This window comes from Aricia agestis, chromosome 3 (genome assembly GCF_905147365.1).
Source record: "Aricia agestis chromosome 3, ilAriAges1.1, whole genome shotgun sequence".
NCBI lineage: Eukaryota > Metazoa > Arthropoda > Insecta > Lepidoptera > Lycaenidae > Aricia > Aricia agestis.
The window spans coordinates 7,689,219-7,709,595 of NC_056408.1; the positions used below are offsets into that span (position 1 = coordinate 7,689,219).

Genomic DNA, 20,377 nt, shown 5'->3' on the forward strand with positions numbered 1-20,377 from the left:
ACAAAATATATTAATATCCAAATTAGTACCCACTTAGTGCTTACTTGCTTTTAGATAAGTATTATATTACTGTACTATAATTATTATTATAATGAATTAAATAATAAAAAAATATTATGTGGAATAACGAATAATAAAAAAGGAATAATCTTTCAGTTAAAACATAAAGTCTATGGCAAAAAATCTATTAATTAAAAATCTTCTAAGCTCATATCGCCATTATGTGTAAAAAATGTGGCCCAGTCAACGTAAGCTTAAAATATTATACTAGATTTAAGAATCTCGGAATTCGAGATACCAAGCTGCAAGTCTGTATATTTGTATATTGACACCCTAAATGTTGTCTCAAAACCTATATAAGGTCAGGTGGGGTAAGATGGACGCGGGGGGGAAGAGAGACTGTAACTAATAACAAGAAAACTATCACGCCGAGCTCAATGGTGAGTACGTCCATAAAACAGTTTTAGGCGTAGTTCATATATTCTTTGATAGATGAAGCTACAACACGGCAACTAAGCGAGTAAAAGAGGGAGAAAAAAAATCTGTTTTCAAACTAAAAAAGCCAAGTCCTTGTTTGTGTTATTAAAATATTAAAAACATCAGTTTTGCGGTTGATTACTAAGGAAAGTGTAATTATTACGTTTAATCTTTATTTTTTACGTATTGCATTGTTTGTAGTGTGTGTTTTTAGTGCTTTTTCGAGGTCAATAAAACATAAACTTTAAAATGGCAAGCTGGGAAAGAGGCTATACCAGGTTAAGAGAAACATATGTTCCTCTTTCCTCGTTTCAAGGGGTAACAAACATTTTTAAAATCCGCTAAAATACCGGCTGACTTTTAAGTACTGGTTTGTAAAATGAACCTACCTATGTGTATGAACAACCTTTTCTATGGGACCAACTTTCGTACCCGAAATAAAAAGTCAGCTGTTCCATACAAAAGTATCGATCACCTATGACCAAAATGTATGAAATAGTAGATTTTTTCTTTCGAGTACGAAAGTTGGTCCCATGCAAAAGGTTAAGGTTTATCCTACAGGTTTATACCAACTAATATTAAGTAGAAATGCGAAAGTCTGTCTTTTTGTCTGTCTGTCTGTTGCGTTTTGACGCCTAAGCCACTGAACCAATCTTAAGAAATTTGGAAGATAGCTTGATACCCGGGGCTAGGGACATAGGCTCCATTTGAACCGATCTAACCGGGACGCTAAAAAGGGTTCATGTTTTGAAAAATTGTGCCAAGCGCGATATAACCAAAACGCGGACGAAGTCGCGGGCGAAAAGTTTTTTTCTAAAACATTCATTTAATACCAGAAAAAGTTTAGCAACTCTGACCTTACCTATATGTTCCTGTTAATCCCAAATTTAGTTTTTGTATGCTTTCAGCCTAAATAAGGCCTTATTTTAAACTAGGGAAGGTTTCATTCCCTTAACTCAAAGAAAATGATTAATACATGCTATAAAACACTTAAAAACATGAGTATTTACTTAAAAATATTTTTTTTTTTTTATGAAATAAGGGGGCAAACGAGCAAACGGGTCACCTGATGGAAAGCAACTTCCGTCGCCCATGGACACTCGCAGCATCAGAAGAGCTGCAGGTGCGTTGCCGGCCTTTGAAGAGGGAATAGGGTAATAGGGGAGGGTAGGGATGGGAAGGGAAGGGAATAGGGGAGGGTAGGAAAGGGAATAGGGTAGGGGATTGGGCCTCCGGTAAACTCACTCACTCGGCGAAACACAGCGCAAGCGCTGTTTCACGCCGGTTTTCTGTGAGAACGTGGTATTTCTCCGGTCGAGCCGGCCCATTCGTGCCGAAGCATGGCTCTCCCACGTATAAAATATCTCTCCCACGTATATCGAGTGTTTTAAAGAGGAACTTTTTTATGACCTAGTTTTGTTGCTAAATTGTGCCGTAATTATACGTACAATTTAGTTCTGTGTCAAAAAAAATGTAAGTATATTTCAAAAGCGAAGATTTGTTTCAATTAATATCGAAATAAATGCATAATTTTGATAGCTGAAGGCCAAAATGTTCAAAAACCAGTAAAGTATGTTTCTCTTACCCCACCTGACCTTAAGGTAAAAGCACTAATGCTAGACTCGGAAGTCGGAACTAATAGATGACATGACACTTACGAAAAACATACAATAAACTAAGAATTACTCTTATTATTTCTCAACACTGTAAATTTTATAAGCTTCTCAAGCTATCTGTTGATGTGAAAAAATAAATATATTAGGGACGCCTTCGGGAACAAAATTTTAAAATGGGATTACGCGCTCGGCAATTTCTTAGTAAATAGGTTAAGGAAGGCGAAATTTTGCACGTAAGTTTTGAATACATTTATTTGATTTTTTGTAATTTCTATTGATTTCATTGGATTAACGGTCATGTTGTATGCACTAATTAATGTTTATTTATGCTTTTTTATTTATTTCCCCTAACAATATAAAGGGTGTCTACTATTACTTCTTGAAAATGTATAAACCTAATAGATGACATGGAACTCATCTTTTAGTTTGTAATAGTACAGTTATTGTATAGTTTATTCTACTGCAAATATCATCACTATAATTACCTATCTGAAAATATAATTCTATTAACAAACTAACAACTTAGAACTACTGTAAGTGTGCGCATTGTAAATATCTCGAAAAATATACGACGCTAAGGAACGGCAACCCCCCTCTTCAATAACCCACAGGACGCGCTACGAAGCGCTCGTGTCCCAACGGCTGCGCGCGCGCCATTTTGGATTAACAGATAAAATATGAAGATTTTTGCTCAAATATTTACGATATTTTGTAATTTTTAATGCGTAATCTTTTGAAGTCATGTTTTTTTTTTTAATAAGCTTTTTGCTATCGAGTGCACCATAATATCAAGTTTGTTATTTGCCAGTTTTTAGGATATTAAGATGATGCAATAATTAATTAAATTCGTTTAACCCTGTTGCTATACTTTGGGTTAAGAGTGCGCAGAAGCACGTCGTGTAAGTGTGTGCATGTTTTATATACATTCTTACTTGTGTTTAAGTTGGTTACAAACAGTCTTACAAATTAATACACTTTTGTTACATTGTACTAATTATATTTGAGTTTTTTAAAGCATCAAAGTTTAAATGCGCACACTTCGCTCACAAGACTCTGTGTAAATTAAATCTTTTGAAAAACGGCAAATAAAGACCTAATAACACGGACGTAAAAAAAATATTATATTTTTTTTACGTCCGTGCCTAATAATAGAAAAAAATGTAAAATGTAATGTAATGTTCTATGTCAACTATTAGCTGTTCATATTGGTTGTTACGTAGTATATGACATTCTCTTTGATATTGGTGTCTACCATAAAGTTAATATACCTAGCGGAATAGAGCAACAATCTCGAGGTGTCAAACGTAACCGAAATTGGTTTTCATCTGTGTGAAAAATATGTGTACGTATACACTTACACAACCATGATTGAACATGATTTCTATGAGATTAAATTGTCAACGTGCGGCACGTGCCGACTGGACGTAAAAAAAGAGTGCTGCTGTCTCTTTTTACCACGCAGTGTTACTGATAGTGACATCTCTCTTGCTCAGGCCTTTGTTTCTCTATTCCGCTAGGTATATTAACTTTATGGTGTCTACTAATAATTAGTCATGAATCTTAGGATTTTGAAAAAATATTGTTCACATTCGCCACCTCCCACAAGTATGGCATTATCAGACTTCTATAATTTATGATCATACAGGGAATTACGGTTAAAAAAAGTTTCAGGATGATACAAATCGTTTGGTGGAAGAAAAAAATTCACACCTTTGCAGTGGTATGGCGGCCATTGGGACCTGTCGGAAAAGTATGGCAAGGTGATTTTATTGAATCGATACTCGACGATGATTAGCTATGCAAAAATTAGCCTGGTACAAATAGTCCATTTTTTTATTTAAATTATTGTATTCGCGTCGGTATGGCTGGCTGTAAGCCACACCTGAGAAGTACCTATGGCATTATGCTACCGCCTACTTATTTTTTTTCGACTATCTGAAAATACAAGCATTTTTATGTAGAACAAATCGTTCGATACTCTTTATTTATCCGACGCGTTCGATTAACGCCCACGCGTTTGGGCCGCCAGTGCGAGCGCTATGACTATCATTTTCCTTAGTGCCTTTACAAAATTAGATCCCTGTAGAACCGCCAGCCTGATACAAATGACCTAGAATTTTGTGTCACAATCTCCCGGTCTATTACGCCATGCATCACAAAAATAAACATGAAAACCTCCCTAGTGAAAAATTTGGTCAATGGTCAATTGGACAATCTAGTACTCATGCGACGAAGTAGTTGTACTTACGGTACCTTCGAAATAAAGGCTTCGTTTCGGATGAAAGAATTTGAAGTGGATGCAGGGTTTCTTTACGAGAATTTTGCTTTCCCGCTTTTTATTGGCGAGACTAGCAATGATTTATTTAGCTGAATCGCGATAATTAAAAAAAAGTCTGTCAGTAGACGTACATGACGTTGACAGTAATTTGACAATTGACTTTGACACTCGGAAATCCTGTGGTGAGTGGTGACTGCAAAGCAAACTGCAATGTAGTACAAATATATACTAGTAATCTGTGATGTAGTAGCTTTGATGATTGATCCCGTATTTTATTGTTTGTATAAACACGAGTGCACTTTTATAAAATATCTATTTTATATTCAAAGCGTGTAAAACTTTTCTCTTCTCTTACTTATTTGAAACCGCTCGAAAATGTTTCGTTACCTTACAGTGTTGTTATTGTTCACCGCTTATTCTAGTCTAGGTCTTCCCGTGCAAAATAATGCGGTTTCTGTGGCATCCTCGCTACAGCAGCTTTCGAGTCAGTGCGAAAATAGTTTTGTTTCCAAAAAGCTTTTGGAAAACCTGAGCTACTGCAATGATTCAATGAAGTTGCATAGCAAGAAAGAAATAATGTGTTTGATGTACTACGATATAAATAGACAGTTATGTGCGAGTAAACTTGGTTTTGACGACGATACGAATAACAAAATAAACGAGATTCAAGAACGAAAGACTTTGTGTGGTGTGGCTCAAACTTGGACTTTTGGTAATATTCCGGAGTACCCCGAATATGCGAAGGTGGCTAATATGATATTCAAAAATCAGGAGAAGTGCCTTGGCGCGTGTGCCGTCGTCGACGACATCGTCAGTGACGACTCCAACTACTACTGTAAGTACTACAACTGGGGTATGAGTGTACTGAATCAACCAGTTGCCAACATGGAGTCAAAAATGAATGATATCCAAGTGGAGATTAAGCCCAGCAACACATCCATAACCACTTCCACTGTGAACAATAGTCCCAAAGTATCTCCTGAAGAAACCAGCGATAATCTCAAGCCACCAGTTAACATTCCATTGGAATCGAGCTCTGTTCCAGTGTTAAATGTGTCGCAGAAGTCTGACAGTCCTCTAGCCATCCCACTGCCGGATATGACATCAAACAAGAATGTCCCAAAGCCTGAACAAGAGGAGCCTCCGCTAAAAGTAAAGGAGGAGGAAAAGGAAACTCCAAAAGACATTATTGAAAAGCCTCAAGGCGCGGAAAAAGAAAATATTGATAACTCACAACTGAAACCACAAAGCTTTGATATGGATGAAGATCCAGAAGATGATGGTAGGTATTTATTTTATGTTACATTTTTAATGTACAAATTGTAGAGCCGAGTATTAGTGCCTACGAAGATTTAAAGTTAATGCAGCTTTGAATTATTTTGTAAATGTTTAGTTGTTTGCAAGAGTGGTTATTTTTTTAGAGAAATGTATATATATACATGTTTCCTTTTCCATGAGATGTTTACAATGGAACTGTATGTCATTTTTTAATAGTGTTGCAATGAAATTTTACTGTGCTATAATTAACTTCATAAAGGTCAAAAAAATATTTCAACATTCTAGTGTTACAAGTTATGTAAATGATTATTTTTACTATTAAGGGAATAGTAGCACATAGTCGCTGGCTGGTGAAAATCTTAGTATTCATGCAATTAACTTCAAAGCACTGATTACACCTACTGAGTATAGAAGCTAGACAGTACACTCTCGGCCAAGTACTTGATATGTTTAATATGGACGACTTGGCCGAGGGTACTGTCTTGCCACTAGGTGTAATCAGGCCCAAAGTGGATCTAGATTTATAACTAGTTTAAACCTATACTAATTCAATTATGTATAATATTTCAGAGAGAGATGATGATGGTCTCTCTGAAGGTCTTGGTGCTAATGATCCCGATGGAGACGACCAAAGTTTCAATTCAGATCCTAAAATTGAATTAGAGAAGCCCAAGATTTCTGAGAAAAGAATTGAAGCAATCACTTCATTCAATGGAGATATTGGTCAAAGAGGTAATCAAAGTATAAAATAATTTACTTCTATTTTATTATATTATAAATTATAATGTATGCTTATCTGTAGCCCTAGCACGGCCACCAGTAGAAATGCGAGATAAACTTAAGGTAGCATTCCGATCTTTTTTCGTTCACAAAAATTCAATTAAAATGCCACTTTATGACAGACTATAGTCCTAAAAATTCAAATAATATCCTTTTCTATGACATATACTATTAAAAGTCTGTCATAAAGTGGCATTTTAATTTAATTTTTGTTGGTCGCGATTGGCCATGGTAAAGATCGGAACGGCACCTTAAGTTTATGTCCACAGTTTGTCTATACTTTCGCATTTCTACTATGCGAAAAATCATCCCCACTTGATGTGCTGTAGGGAAGGTACCATAAAAAAATATTTTTTTAAGATTTCATGTACCATTTTGTCGGCATCATTAATTTGTGCATTCATGCCAAATTACAGCTTTGTAGGTCCTATAGTCTCTGAGCAAATCCGCGGACAGACAGACGGACGGACGGACAGACCGAAAACTATAAGGGTTCCTTGTTGACTACGGAACCCTAAAAACAGGGCCCGTACCACAAAACGGTTTTGAGACTCAAACAATCGTACGAGAATGTTGCGTCCTACTCTAACCAAACGTGAAATGACCTTGTTAGAGCAGGACGCGGCATTCTCGTCCGATTGTTTGAGTCTCAAAACAGTTTTGTAGTAGGCCTACAGGTTACAGAATAATTAACTATTACTGTAGTTGATATCAAATTTTTTACACTGTATTTTACTTACTGTATTTTATCTTCTAATTTAAAAAACATGTTTAATGATTTACGTAAAATAATATCATAACTCCAAAGATAAATATCCATGGATGTAGTATCAAACTATTTACAAGATAAAGTAATTTTGTTGTAACTAAACATTAAAACCTTTTAATAGGTTCTGTTATCACAAAACCAAAATGATATCATGTTTTTTATCGTGTTCAATTTATACCAGTTTATTATTTACAAAGCAAATATTTTTGAAGAAATAGTATAAAATTACATGTAGGTATAGACGTCGAGGAAAAAAGTACTTAATATTACTACTAGCATTACTACTAGAATAAGTCGCGTTTAGTCCCGAGTCTCACTTAGGGGGGTATTACATTATCATTTATATATGATCATTTCTATGATCATATATAGGATCCAATATAATATATGATAATCTAATATCCCCCTTAAACTAAAGAATTTAGCATAGCTCTGCAGATTGCATAATATAATACTATTTGACTGGCATTACACTGGTAAATAATTTACCTCTATGATTTGTTCTGCTAACATTTGCCTACACTTGTGACGTAACATTGCAAAAAATTGAGAAACGCGAATCATTCGTCATACTGACGTGCTGAGGTCAAAATAACGGCATATTTTGCCGTTGCCGTTATATAGTGTTTGCAGAGACTAGTAAAGTTTCGTCAATTACAAACGACAAAGTTTTAATACAAAAATGTATGTGCTTAAAATATTGGTGGTCAATATCCAATAGTTAGTGTAAAGTTAAATTAGATACACAAAAGGTGTTTCATCTGTTTCATGGTCAATCATTCAAACGAATATTATGATAAAATCTATTATAGAGACTTTTTGAGTTCCAGGATGTTTCCGGGAATATTCGATAGTTTTATCCTGGAAAAGATTACACGAATCCGGAATCCCGCGCAATATTCGTAACTTAGGTGCTAAATTAAACAGCTGCCTTTATAGTTGCCGATGGGCTATTTTAAACCTTGCAGGCATTGAACAACTCACGAAGCACATATTTTGTGATTCATAAGGTCACTGGTGTCACAACAGTGAAGACCTCGACCTCCGAACATTAAAAACCTTTATTATAATTTGTAATAACGATTAATAATATTATTATAAACGCAGTGACTAAAGTAGGCTCAAAATGAAAATAGTGCGTTGATTGCTCCAAAGATGAAGTGTTTAAACAAGTGTTTTATGTAAATTCTCAGAGAAAAACAAGGTCAATCATACTGAATAACAATAACTAAGTAAATCATGTTTTTTTTGTCATAAGTGCATGTGGTTTTTAAGGCCCAGTAGTCCCTAAAATAAGCAGTTCGATGTTTGTCAGTACGAATATCGACGTTAAGGACGTTAAAATAACATTCATATCAGCGCGCCTTGTACAGCTGTGGCTGTTACGCGCTCGCCGCGTGCCTTGATAATAGAAAATAGGAGTAAAAACCTTTTGTGTTTAGTATAAACACAAATCAAATATATCAAATCGTTTACGTTAGGTTACGACACATATATACTACATTTTTTGTTTTTTCTAGGAAGTGTGTAATTTAGCCATAAATGATTTAATTATGAAAAACAGCACTATAACAGTCATCTTTGAGATTTTTTTCTATCGAGCAGAATTTTTCAAATTGTGTACTGCTGATATACCTTTGCGTTTAGGAAATTTTCTTAATTTTAAAAGGTACTTATTTTATAAGTACTTAAATAATGACATTTCCTTTACTAAAAACGTGTTTTAAAAAACCCATTTTACGTAGTTGCAACAACCACAGCGCCTTAATCAAAAGCAGAAAAAAGTATTATGAATGCAATCTATATATTAATACGTGAGCCAAAAACTTTGTATCCCTTTTGACGAAAAATGGGGAAACGTCGGTGAATGAAATTTCGCACAGTTATAGTTTATAAGGTGAAGGAGTGCATCGAGCTAATATTATTTTGAAATTATGTTTTTATCATAAATTTTTTTAACAAATAAAACATTACACACACTACAACACACACACTAGGAAAAATGACATATTTTTGAGTGACAAGCCTATTCATACGAATTATACTCTTTTATTTATTGTTGAAGTCTGTTAACAAGATGACAAATTGAAAAAGGATTATAGTTTTTTTTATTGAATCTGAGATACTATTAGACAATGCTTACACGGCCAGTCTGAGATCAGCCGAGTCCCAGAGACAAAAGTTGAAAAAAAAAAGATAAAGACAATATTTTTTTACAAAATATAGGTAGTGGTCCTAATGTCGTTCAAACTAAGGTCGAATTTCGACCATTGGGCGATCTCTAGTACAAATTACTGCGCAAGGGACTTGTTATAGGCAACAAATTATGTCTGTTATATTATTCGTAAGTATGTCTATTATCTTTTGGCACAACAAAATTATGATGGAATTTGATATAATCCAAATACTATATGAGGCGGTAAAGAATATGGGATAGTTTTTAGAAAAATGAATTTCGGGGCATATAAGTTGCGAGTGTCGTAGTATTTTGCATTTATAAATAAAACGCAAAACCATTTAATGATTACAATAAAATGACGTTCTGTGTTAATAAAATGTTTATGTACTATCAGAAAAGTTGATTCCTAGGTAGATGGGGCACCTACGTAGTTTGGTGGTATTACATCAAACTCTTAGAGCCTGTCCACACGGCGCATTGCGTCAGCATTGCGTGGACGCAGCGCTGCCGTTGCGTTGTTTTACATATATACAAATAACCAAGGTGTTCACACGGCGCGCTGCGTCGTGACAGCAGCGCGCAACGCACACATGACGGACAGCAGCCCCCGAGACGAAGCGGGAGGGGGTGTTTACGTCAAGACTGCTTCGTAATAACTAATAACGCTGCGATGACGCAGCGCCCGTGTGGCCGGCTATGCGTCAAACGGCAGCGCTGCGTCGACACAACGCTGACGCAACGCGCCGTGTGAACGGGCTCTTACCCAGCCGACAGATCACAAATAAGATTGAATTGATATGACCCCACCAAAAATGACGTTGGTCTGTCAACTGCCTAGGAATCAATTTCCCGATGGTACTATCAGAGAAGTTGATACCTAGGCAGATTGCGGACCTGCGTAATTTGGTCGCTTTATGTCAAAATCAGCTGACGGTTCATGGCTCGTATTGAATTGACTTAATCTGACCAAATGATGTAGGTAGGTACATTTACATTAAGTACACTCTTTTTTTTTTCTTCAGAAATATTCCCCAACATGCAAGAGACATTCACGGAGGATGATGACCATTTCTTCCCCTTCTTCATGACTGCCATAATAGTGGTTGTGTTGCTGTACATTCTGTATCATAATAAGAACAAATTTACTAAAGTGGTAAGTGAATTGAGCTAATTCATCCTGTAAAGTGGTAGTAATTAGCAATAACTTACTCAGAGACATTTAGTGAATACTTAATTAGTAATTTAATGAAGACTGAGAGAACATAATTATTATATTATATTATTACTAAAACAGTCGTACCGTCGTACCGTACATAAACTGTACGATTTGTCACGCCAACTTTTTTTTTTATGATATAAGGGGGCAAACGAGCAAACGGGTCACCTGATGGAAAGCAACTTCCGTTGCCCGTGGACACTCGCAGCATCAGAAGAGCTGCATGTGCGTTGCCGGCCTTTTTAGAGGGAATAGGGTAATAGGGGAGGGTAGGGAAGGGACGGGAAGGGAATAGGGGAGGGTAGGAAAGGGAATAGGGTAGGGGATTGGGCCTCCGGTAAACTCACTCACTCGGCGAAACAGCGCAAGCGCTGTTTCACGCCGGTTTTCTGTGAGAACGTGAACTGATAATATTTTGTGCTAAAAGCAGAAGTAATGATTATTTTGCTCCATAACGTAAGAATACTCGTTTCAATTATTTTTTCACTTTTTATTATGTTTGATGGGAAACCTGAGTGCAGCTTAGCTCATGCAATTTCTTTCAAGAAATATTTGGCCTTAACTCGTCGCTTCGCTGCAGTGTATTTCCGCCTTTTTTCCCGTTGGGGAAATGCGTTTACGCATCCCCGGCAGTCTGAAGAGGGCTGAGGTCGAAACTGAGGTTGAAGGCCGCGCCTGGGCATACCCACTAAAACCCCAACGGTGTTCCTGCTTTTCCGCTTTAGGCAGGAACACCGAGGCGCATTCGGACGTGCGCGTTTTCTGCACGCGTTTTCAGCTCGCGTTTCCCAAACGCTACAGAACTAACTTTACTTCTTCAGGCCAAAGAATATGAAACTAATCATCAATTACCACTTTCAGATATTAGGTTTAATAGTGGAGGGTCGCCAGGGGCGGCGACGCAACAGCCGCGGCCACGCCTACCGCAGACTGGACACGCTGGAGCAGGCCATGAGCAGCAGTAGTGCCGCGCCGCCCAGCAAGATCATATATTAATTAGGTTACAGGCTCTGACACTCCCCTATAAACCGCAGAATATTAACAACACAGTAAAGAGTACCTCGACTTCAAAAGAACTGGTGAATCTACGCGAGTTAGGCGCGAGGACCACTTTCGAAATGTTTCATAATGCTGAGTTATTTGAGTAACGCCGCCTGCCGCCGGCCGACATGACATAACGTCGAACGTATAAACGTGATCTCTTCTGCCTACTACGAAACTGTTTTGAGACTTAAACAATCGGACGAGAATGCCGCGTCCTGCACTTATCAGACGACACCAAACCTGTACTATATAAAATCTACTACGCACTATTATAAAAATTTTAGTACACTGTTAAGAATGTACTGTAATGTACTTACTATTAAAATGTGTGCACTTTAAATCGTGTTTCCACGAATACACTAGAACTGGACGTTGACATACAAAATTGAGTAATTTCCGTCTTTCCTAAATCCTAAATAAATCACGACGAGACGAGAGGTTAAGTTATCTGTTTGATCTATAGAATCGACTAGTTTGAAATATCTTAAAATCTTACACATTTTTGTAATTTACTAAAAAAAAAAACATATTGAAATGATGAGCTATTAACAAATGACTTAATTTTATGCAATTACCTAATTAGCATAAAATATTATCATTGATTTATAATGCTAAATCAATATAATATTTTTTGATTACAAAATATGGAGTGACATTTAAGACGTGAGGCTATTATTAAATTCATAAATTAAAAACTAAATCGAGGCTTAAAAGCATGTTCATAATGTAATTTTCAATCGCGGCAAAATATTCAAAATTAAAATAATTATAGTGCGAGATATTGTTGACTGTTATTTTACTCTTACTCATTTAAGACAAGTCTACGTACCTACATATAAACTGATTGTCCGGTCCTTTAAGTCCTATCAATGTCAAAATTTTGCCGTCTCTGTAATACTTAGATGTTAGCCAACAAAATTTCAGTCAAACATAGTGGGTGTCAGAGCAACAAACATATTTTTATGTTCGCAGTCTAAAAAGTTATTTATATCGAGGTTGTTAGTTTTTAATTTTATGCTAAGTACTCATATACGGTTTTACTCGATCGAGCAATCACGTAGAGCAAAAACTACGGCTTGAGCTTTCGTCCACACATTCAGCATTACTCGATAGTTTTACTCCAAATCGATTAAAAAATATCGTGTGGACCGCAAAACTCACATGCTTGACTATAATAGCTCGACGGCTCGCGTCTAGTTAGTTCGAAGGAAATTAGATTTAATTCCATCGAACCGGCTCGATGCGAGCCTTCGAGCTGTGAGTTTTGCGGTCCACACGATAATTTATACTCGATTGGGAGTAAAACTATCTAGTAATACCGTATGTGAGTACTTAGCATTATTAAGCGTATACACAACTTTTATACACGTTTCTTATTCCTAGATTTATATCTAGAATGTAATGAAAATAAAAAGTTGTTTCGATGATGCAGGTGTACGGACTACGGAATTTAACGTTATGATTGGTACTTATTTCCATGTAAAAAAATTATAGAAATGAAACATTAAAAATATATAGTACAAAAATCATAGACATTGGATTAAGTAAATAGAAAAACAAATTGTAGAAAAGTGAGAAAACCTACAAGCTTTCTAAAGCATAACATTGTACTGTTCTCGTAAGCTGGTTTTTCAATTATTACAAAAATATTGACGACATATTATTTTTTAACTAAACAATACATAATATTTTCAATTACAGCTCGGCAAGGCTTTAAATGAACGTAGAGCAGAGCTCGACATTGACGGGAGCGCTGCTGGTAAAGGAGAACTGTCAAACACATGTCAAAAATGTCAAAGATGACGTTTTTGTATGATAGAAGCGTTTAGTTCCTTTTCTCGCCACATTCATATAAAGCCTTGTCGAACTGTATATAAATAATTTCACGAACAATATTTAGCATAGAAATTATTCAATTAGTATTATATTTTTCGATACTAGCGCCATCTATGCTCTGTCGTGCGGCAATTTATGGAAACTGTAACTGTACAACGTATTTTCCAGATGGCTCTGCTAGCTATTCCCCCTAATCTGTTTTCATAATCCAGTGTCTGAATTTTATTTCGCATCTTTTCCGTTAGTAATATCTAGTTTAGTTTCGCAGCTTGGGTCCTATACAATAAGTATTTAGAATATCCTATAAAATTGATAAGTTTTAAAATTACGGAAGTACAATGTTAGATATTTAATTAATTATATCGACTGTTTATTTGATATTCGTTTATTGAGAACTTTACTCGTACTTCTCTTATGGAATTTATGATTATTATAATAATGTAAACAGAAGACTAGAAAAGTATTCTATATTAAATATCTGGCTATGGTAAAATTTACATTCAATGTATCAGAAAAATTGATTCATAGGTAGAGTAGATGGACTAATTGAAAGCCTGATCACGTTAACCCGACAAAATGACTTAGGTCTGCCAATGAATCAATTTATTTGATGGTACCTATGTAAATATTGTAATACTTTTATGTATTCGTGGTACAGTGGACTAGAATAATTAAAATATACGTTGTTTTAATCGCAGATTTCTGTCTTACTTACGAGTGCAATAGTAATAAAATCACTATAACTTTAAATGTTTGTGAATTAGAATTTTCATATTTGTCCTTATTTTATTTATTCAAATTTCAAACTGTCTAAATTTTATATTTATAGATCTCTGTCGCACATTCTGTAGCTTTTTACCGTTAATTTCCAGTGTTAGCGGGTAGATTTAAAATACAGTGTAAAAATTGATTGTAGTTTTTTTTTGTAATGATTAATATTATAATCCTTACATATTATGAAATTGGCGTTTTGTTGTACAGGCCACTTTGATCTCAAATATCTCCTCTTTGGTTAAGAGCGCTTACAGACAAATGGCACGTGTCGGCGGCACGCGTCGGCGGCAGTCAACGGCAGGCGACGGCACGTGTCGGCGGCAGTCGACGGCACGTGTCGGTGGCACTCGACGGCAGCCGTCGACAGTTTATCACGCTTGCAGTTGTGACGTACCACGTAAAGGTAAGCGTCCATAGGTCGGTATATATGCAACGGACGTCTCGCATCAAACAGAAAAAAATTTCACATTACGTCCACTGTATCGGCAGCGTACGGGTTACCGACTAGCCAGTATGTTTATCTCCTAATTAGTCCAAACAAAGTTCTTAAGTCAAAATTTCTGCTTTCGACTTTTCCATGCACACCCCCCTTTTGAGCATTAATTTACTAGGCTAGTCAGTAATCCGTACGCTGCCGATACAGTGGACGTACTGTGAAAAAATTATCCGTTTGATGCGAGACGTCCGTAGCGTACGATACCGACCTGTGGACGCTTACCTTTAGGCGGTACGTCAGAAGTGGGGGCCTACCAACACCTCTACTACGCGACACCGTTTGACAGATGAGCAATATTACTTTAACGTTAAACTTGAAATTTCGCTTTATTTACGATTATTATGAGTTCTACCTGTGTGTGTGAGTGCTGCAGAAACAGCTCGAAGAAAACACGGCACGGTTTTGGTTCCAACGTTTTCGTTCTGGAAATTTCGACCTTCAGAACAACCCCCGTGGACGACCTGAGACCAAAATGAACAGTGAAGAATAAAGGTTATTGTGGAAGCGGATCCATCGCCAACCACTTCAGCAGGCTTCGGTGTAGGTGATAAAACAGCTTTAATCCACTTGAAACAAATTGGTAAGATAAAAAAACTTGAAAGGTGGGTACCTACCTCATGAATTGAGTGGAGCAAACCAGAAAACACTCGTCGACTGCTGCGTTACATTGCTCAACCGACACAATAATGAAGGGATTTTAAATCGGATCATTACTTGTGATGAAAAATGGATCCTTTACCTAAATGTATTGTTAAAAAATAAACCGCAATTTAAAGTTACCCAAAATGACTGCATGGGATATAAATTTTATTTTGCTTTTAGTAGGTATTTCTTACAACAGAAATTCATTATGTAAAAATCTCAGAAGTCTAGCTATAGCGGTTCTTGAGATACAGTCTGGACTCTGGAGACAGACGGACACACAACGAAGTGGGATTTCACCAATCACACTTCAAGTACTTAATAGTCTTTACCCTTTGAGTACGGAACCCTAAAAACTGCGTAGTTCAAAGAAATAAAAATTTCATAGTTTTTACGAATTTTTGTGACTTATCTCGTGGCTTGGACCATAGATTAAAGCCGCATCCCTAATTATATAAATATCTATGTAAGCCGTCCTTTTTGACCGACTTCCAAAAAGGAGGAGATAATATTACGTTCGGCTGTATGTATCTTTTTTAGGGTTTCGTAGTCAACAAGGAACCTTTATAGTTTCGGTCTGTCCGTCCGTCTGTCCGTCTGTCTGTCTGTCTGTCTGTCTGTCTGTCCGCGGTTTTGCTCAGAGACTATAGAAGCTACAAAGCTGTAATTTGGCATGCGCATTATAATATATACGACATCTGTGGCTCAATTGGTTGAGTGTGTGGCAGCTCAAGCTGGGGGTCGCGGGTATATATATATATATATATATATATATATATATATATATATATATATATATACAAGAATTACTTTCTACCGTAGAAGGTAATTTGAATAAATTTATAAGTAGGTACGTAGAAATTGTACATAATAGTCAAGTCAGAATCATTCTTCATTACAGTAGGTTATACTCCTAAATTATATATATATATATATATATATATATATATATATATATATATATATATATATATATATATAGTAATACAAGAATTCTTTCTACCGTAGAAGGTAATTTGAATAAATTTATAAGTAGGTACGTAGAAATTGTACATAATATTCAAGTCAGAATCATTCTTCATTACAGTAGGTACCTACTCCTAAATTATTAATAATAAAAATAATAATGATTTAAACTACGATTTAAATATCTATGGACGCCTCACACGACGTCCGTCTGGCCCCGTGCTAAGTAGTCCCGTGCAAATTCGAGCGTTAAAAAACCTGTGTCGTATCTTTTTATAATTTCTTACGCATTGTCGTATCTATCTTTTATCCAAAAATTGCAGTTTTTCGTCTAGTTACGACAATTTTTTTTAAGGTCTGTGCTAAAAGGTGTTAAAAATCCATGGTCGTATCTTTACTAGAATTTATCGTAGAAAGACGAGATATAGACCATTCGACGCAGATTTTTTTTTATACAACAATCAATTAAAAAGTGATTTTAGCCAAAATTCAAGTTCACTTCCGCTTTCACCCGTCGATATATATATAATTGGAATCTCGGAATCGGCTCCAACGATTTTCATGAAATTTAGTATATAGGGGGTTTCGGGGGCGATAAATCGATCTAGCTAGGAATCATTTTTAGAAAATGTCATTTTCATCGAATACCGAGCAAAGCTCGGTCAAATAGCTAGTTATTATTAATGTGATAATGGTTTAGTGATCTGATGGCGAATATCTAGCATACCTAGGTATGCTAGAATTTCTTTCTTTCTAGTTGTGTGTAGTTCTTTCTTACCTACTAATTAGTAGGTAAGTACCAAGTACTCTATTAGTAATCTTATCATAAGAGTAGGTAATCTTATGATAAGATTACTAATAGAATACTCTTATCATAAACTAGAAAGAAAGAAATTAAGGATAGCAAAGTAGGTATTACTTGCTATAATATTCATATAAATCTGTTTGTGTTCAGTTCACATTGGATTTAATATAGGTAGAACTACTTAACCTTTGTTTGTCCTTTTTACAATGAGTCATTGTACCATGTACAAACGAGTACATGAGCTAATATAGTTCCCTTACTCTACGTAGAGCTTGAGTAAATCAATAAAAAAAAATCTTCGATTCAGCTATAAAATATTTCAGGATGTTTTTAAAGAAATCTACTACCTATTTCATTTAATATAAGATACTTTTCCTTTCATAATTTTTCTAGGAAGGTAAACGTTAACAAACGCTGTTAGGATTAAGGCGCTCTCAAATTTCATGTCCATTCCTCGCAAAGGGTCAAGTAATGCGATATTATAGACCTTTGAATCGAAAGAAAACTTAGCGTCTGTACCTATTCCTTTCAGATCTCGAAAATAAAGTCTGTAACATTACTTGTTTTGCAGAAACAAGTTACAACTAGTAAGCAGTAAATTCGATTACCTAGAAACACAAGACGGCATTTTTCAAAGATTATTCTTATATTATCTTTCAAAGATTATTCTTATATTATCTTTCAAAGATTATTCTTGTAAACCTAACTTACCGTACGTGGGTTGATTGAAAAGTTCTTGGCCTAAAATACTTCTGCATTACTTTTTTTTTAATGAAATAAGGGGGCAAACGAGCAAACGGGTCGCCTGATGGAAAGCAACTACCGTGGCCCTTGGACACTGGCAACATCAGAAGAGCTGCAGGTGTGTTGCCGGCCTTTTAAGAGGGAATACGCTCTTTTCTTGAAGGTTTGCAGATCGTATAGGTCCGGAAATACTACGGACAGTTTGTTCCAGAGTTTTACAGTGCGCGGCAGAAAGTTACGCGAGAAATGCACGTTGGAAGACTGCCACTCATCAAGGTGATGAGGATGGTATATTTTTAGCGTGGGACGATGGCGAAAAGTTGCAGGTGGTATGATTCCGAATAATACCTCAGAGCACTCCCCGTGATACAACCGATAGAGGATGCAGAGTAACATCTCGGCGTAATTCCAAGGGGTCCATGCTGTTTGAAACACTATGGCAGTCAACAATTCGAGCGGCCCTTCGTTGGATACGACTTACAAGCTTATTTTTTTTTAAATGTAATAAGGGGGCAAACGAGCAAACGGGTCACCTGATGGTAAGCAACTTCCGTCGCCCATGGACACTCGCAGCATCAGAAGAGCTGCAGGTGCGTTGCCGGCCTTTTAAGAGGGAATAGGGTAATAGGGGAGGGTAGGGATGGGAAGGAATTAGGGGAGCGTAGGGAAGGGAATAAAGTAGGGGATTGTGCCTCCGGTAAACTCACTCGCTCGGCGAAACACAGCGCTAGTGCTGTTTCACGCCGGTTTTCTGTGAGAACGTGGTATTTCTCCGGTCGAGCCGGCCCATTCGTGCCGAAGCATGGCTCTCCCATGTAAATTTATTACTTATACCATGTATCATTATTAACTAGCTTAAAAAGCTTTAAACCATAAACCCACGCTTTTTGTACATTGCTTTGTTAGCAAAAAAATTTTTGAAGAACCATCTGCGCCAGTAAATTTTATAGGCGCGCGTTTTCAAGCAGTTGGGCTACGAATAATAAAAACTAAGGAATCGTAACTCCCATACTCATAACCCATACTATTACCGTTTTAAATTTGGTTCCTTTTGATCTGTCATATAACGTCAGCCTAGTACGGCTCAAGGTCACCTAAATATTGCAAAATGTATTGAAATGTGTACCTAAGGTACTCTTTTTTGACAAGTGTTGTGGAGCATGTTTTTTGAGGGAGTTACTTTTCCTTAGTTTTTATTATTCGTAGCAGTTGGGCAATGAGGTAGCTCGAAAGTTAAATTGATTTTTTGACAATATTTTGTATGAAAGAGATTCAAACTATATTCACTTAGAAATGTTGAGTTATTCATTAGAATAATTTTATAATCATGAACCCAAATAATAGCCTACTATTTTAATGAGGGTGGATAATGGAGCTAATATTATGAAGAAATTTTCTTGAAAAAAGTGTGCGTTACAGATTAAGGCCACAATTTTTAATTGAGGAGTACTCCTTATTAATTGTACATTTTTTTAATGTAATGACAAATTTTAAAATAGTAATAGTATCTATAATATCTTAGGTCTTTACTGTAAAAAAAATTGCAGTAGGTAGGGCCCTGCGAACATTATGTTCGGATTGTTGTAAATTGGGACAACCCAGATGTTCGCGCGCCCGCCTTGCAAGGCTTTTTTAGGGTTCCGTACCCAAAGGGCAAAGACGGGACCCTATTACTAAGACTTCGTTGTCTGTCCGTCTGCCTGTCCGTCTATCTGGCCGTCTGTCCGTTTCCAGGCTGTACTCAAGAACCGCTATAGCTAGACTTCTGAAATTTTTACAGATTGTGTATATCTGTTGCCGCTATTACAACAAATACTGAAAACAAAATAAAATTAATATTTAAGGGGGGCTCCCATACAACAAACGTGTATTTTTCGGCCTTTTTCGCTCTATATGAATAATGGCCCTTGAAGAGATAGGCACTTGAATTTTTCACACATTCTTTTGTGTTGTTATATTATGTGTATTTTATTATTTAATAATAATATTGAAATAAAATAAAAAAATAAGGGGTGATCCCATACAAAAAAACACAATTTTTAACCTATTTTTGCTCTGTATCGTTACGGAACCTTTCGTGCGCGAGTCTGACTCGCACTTGGCCGATTTTTTTTAGGTACTTATATATTTTATGAAAATAAATAAATATTTACGTAAAAAAATTTTCGCTATCCAAAACAAAACTTTAGACTTGGTTGTCAGTATTATGGTATTCGGTATATATAACATTTTTCAAATCTAAATTACAGTTAACAGGGATGGAGCTGATATTCACAATATTACAATGAGACGAAGTCATAGAAGTCAATCATTTTGTAAGTCTTTTTTAATCAACTTTTTAGTCATTAAAATTTATTGTACTTAAATAGATTTTTTAAAGACATAATATCTTCTAGTTTACGTAGACTGAATTTAAAAATAAAAGAAAAACACCTTAAATCATTTTATTGAAAAAAAATCTTAAGGCCGAGAACTTA

At 36.0% G+C, this 20,377-nt stretch overlaps 1 protein-coding gene across 1 annotated transcript; it reads left to right on the forward strand.

The window, feature by feature from the left end:
- Positions 1-4,577: 4,577 nt before the first annotated feature.
- LOC121740331 (trans-Golgi network integral membrane protein 2-like) lies at positions 4,578-12,207 on the forward strand. The gene is made up of 4 exons (XM_042132999.1): positions 4,578-5,653; positions 6,220-6,381; positions 10,400-10,530; positions 11,455-12,207. The coding sequence occupies exons 1-4, from the start codon at positions 4,747-4,749 to the stop codon at positions 11,587-11,589; spliced, it is 1,335 nt and encodes a 444-aa protein (XP_041988933.1). The 5' UTR covers positions 4,578-4,746; the 3' UTR covers positions 11,590-12,207.
- Positions 12,208-20,377: the final 8,170 nt, after the last annotated feature.

Coding starts and splice junctions, on each gene's coding strand:
- LOC121740331 (XM_042132999.1), top strand. CDS start 4,747: ATGTTTCGTTACCTTACAGTGTTGTTATTGTTCACCGCTTATTCTAGT. Junction 5,654..6,219: donor TGAAGATCCAGAAGATGATG/GTAGGTATTTAT, acceptor ATAATATTTCAG/AGAGAGATGATGATGGTCTC. Junction 6,382..10,399: donor TGGAGATATTGGTCAAAGAG/GTAATCAAAGTA, acceptor TTTTTTCTTCAG/AAATATTCCCCAACATGCAA.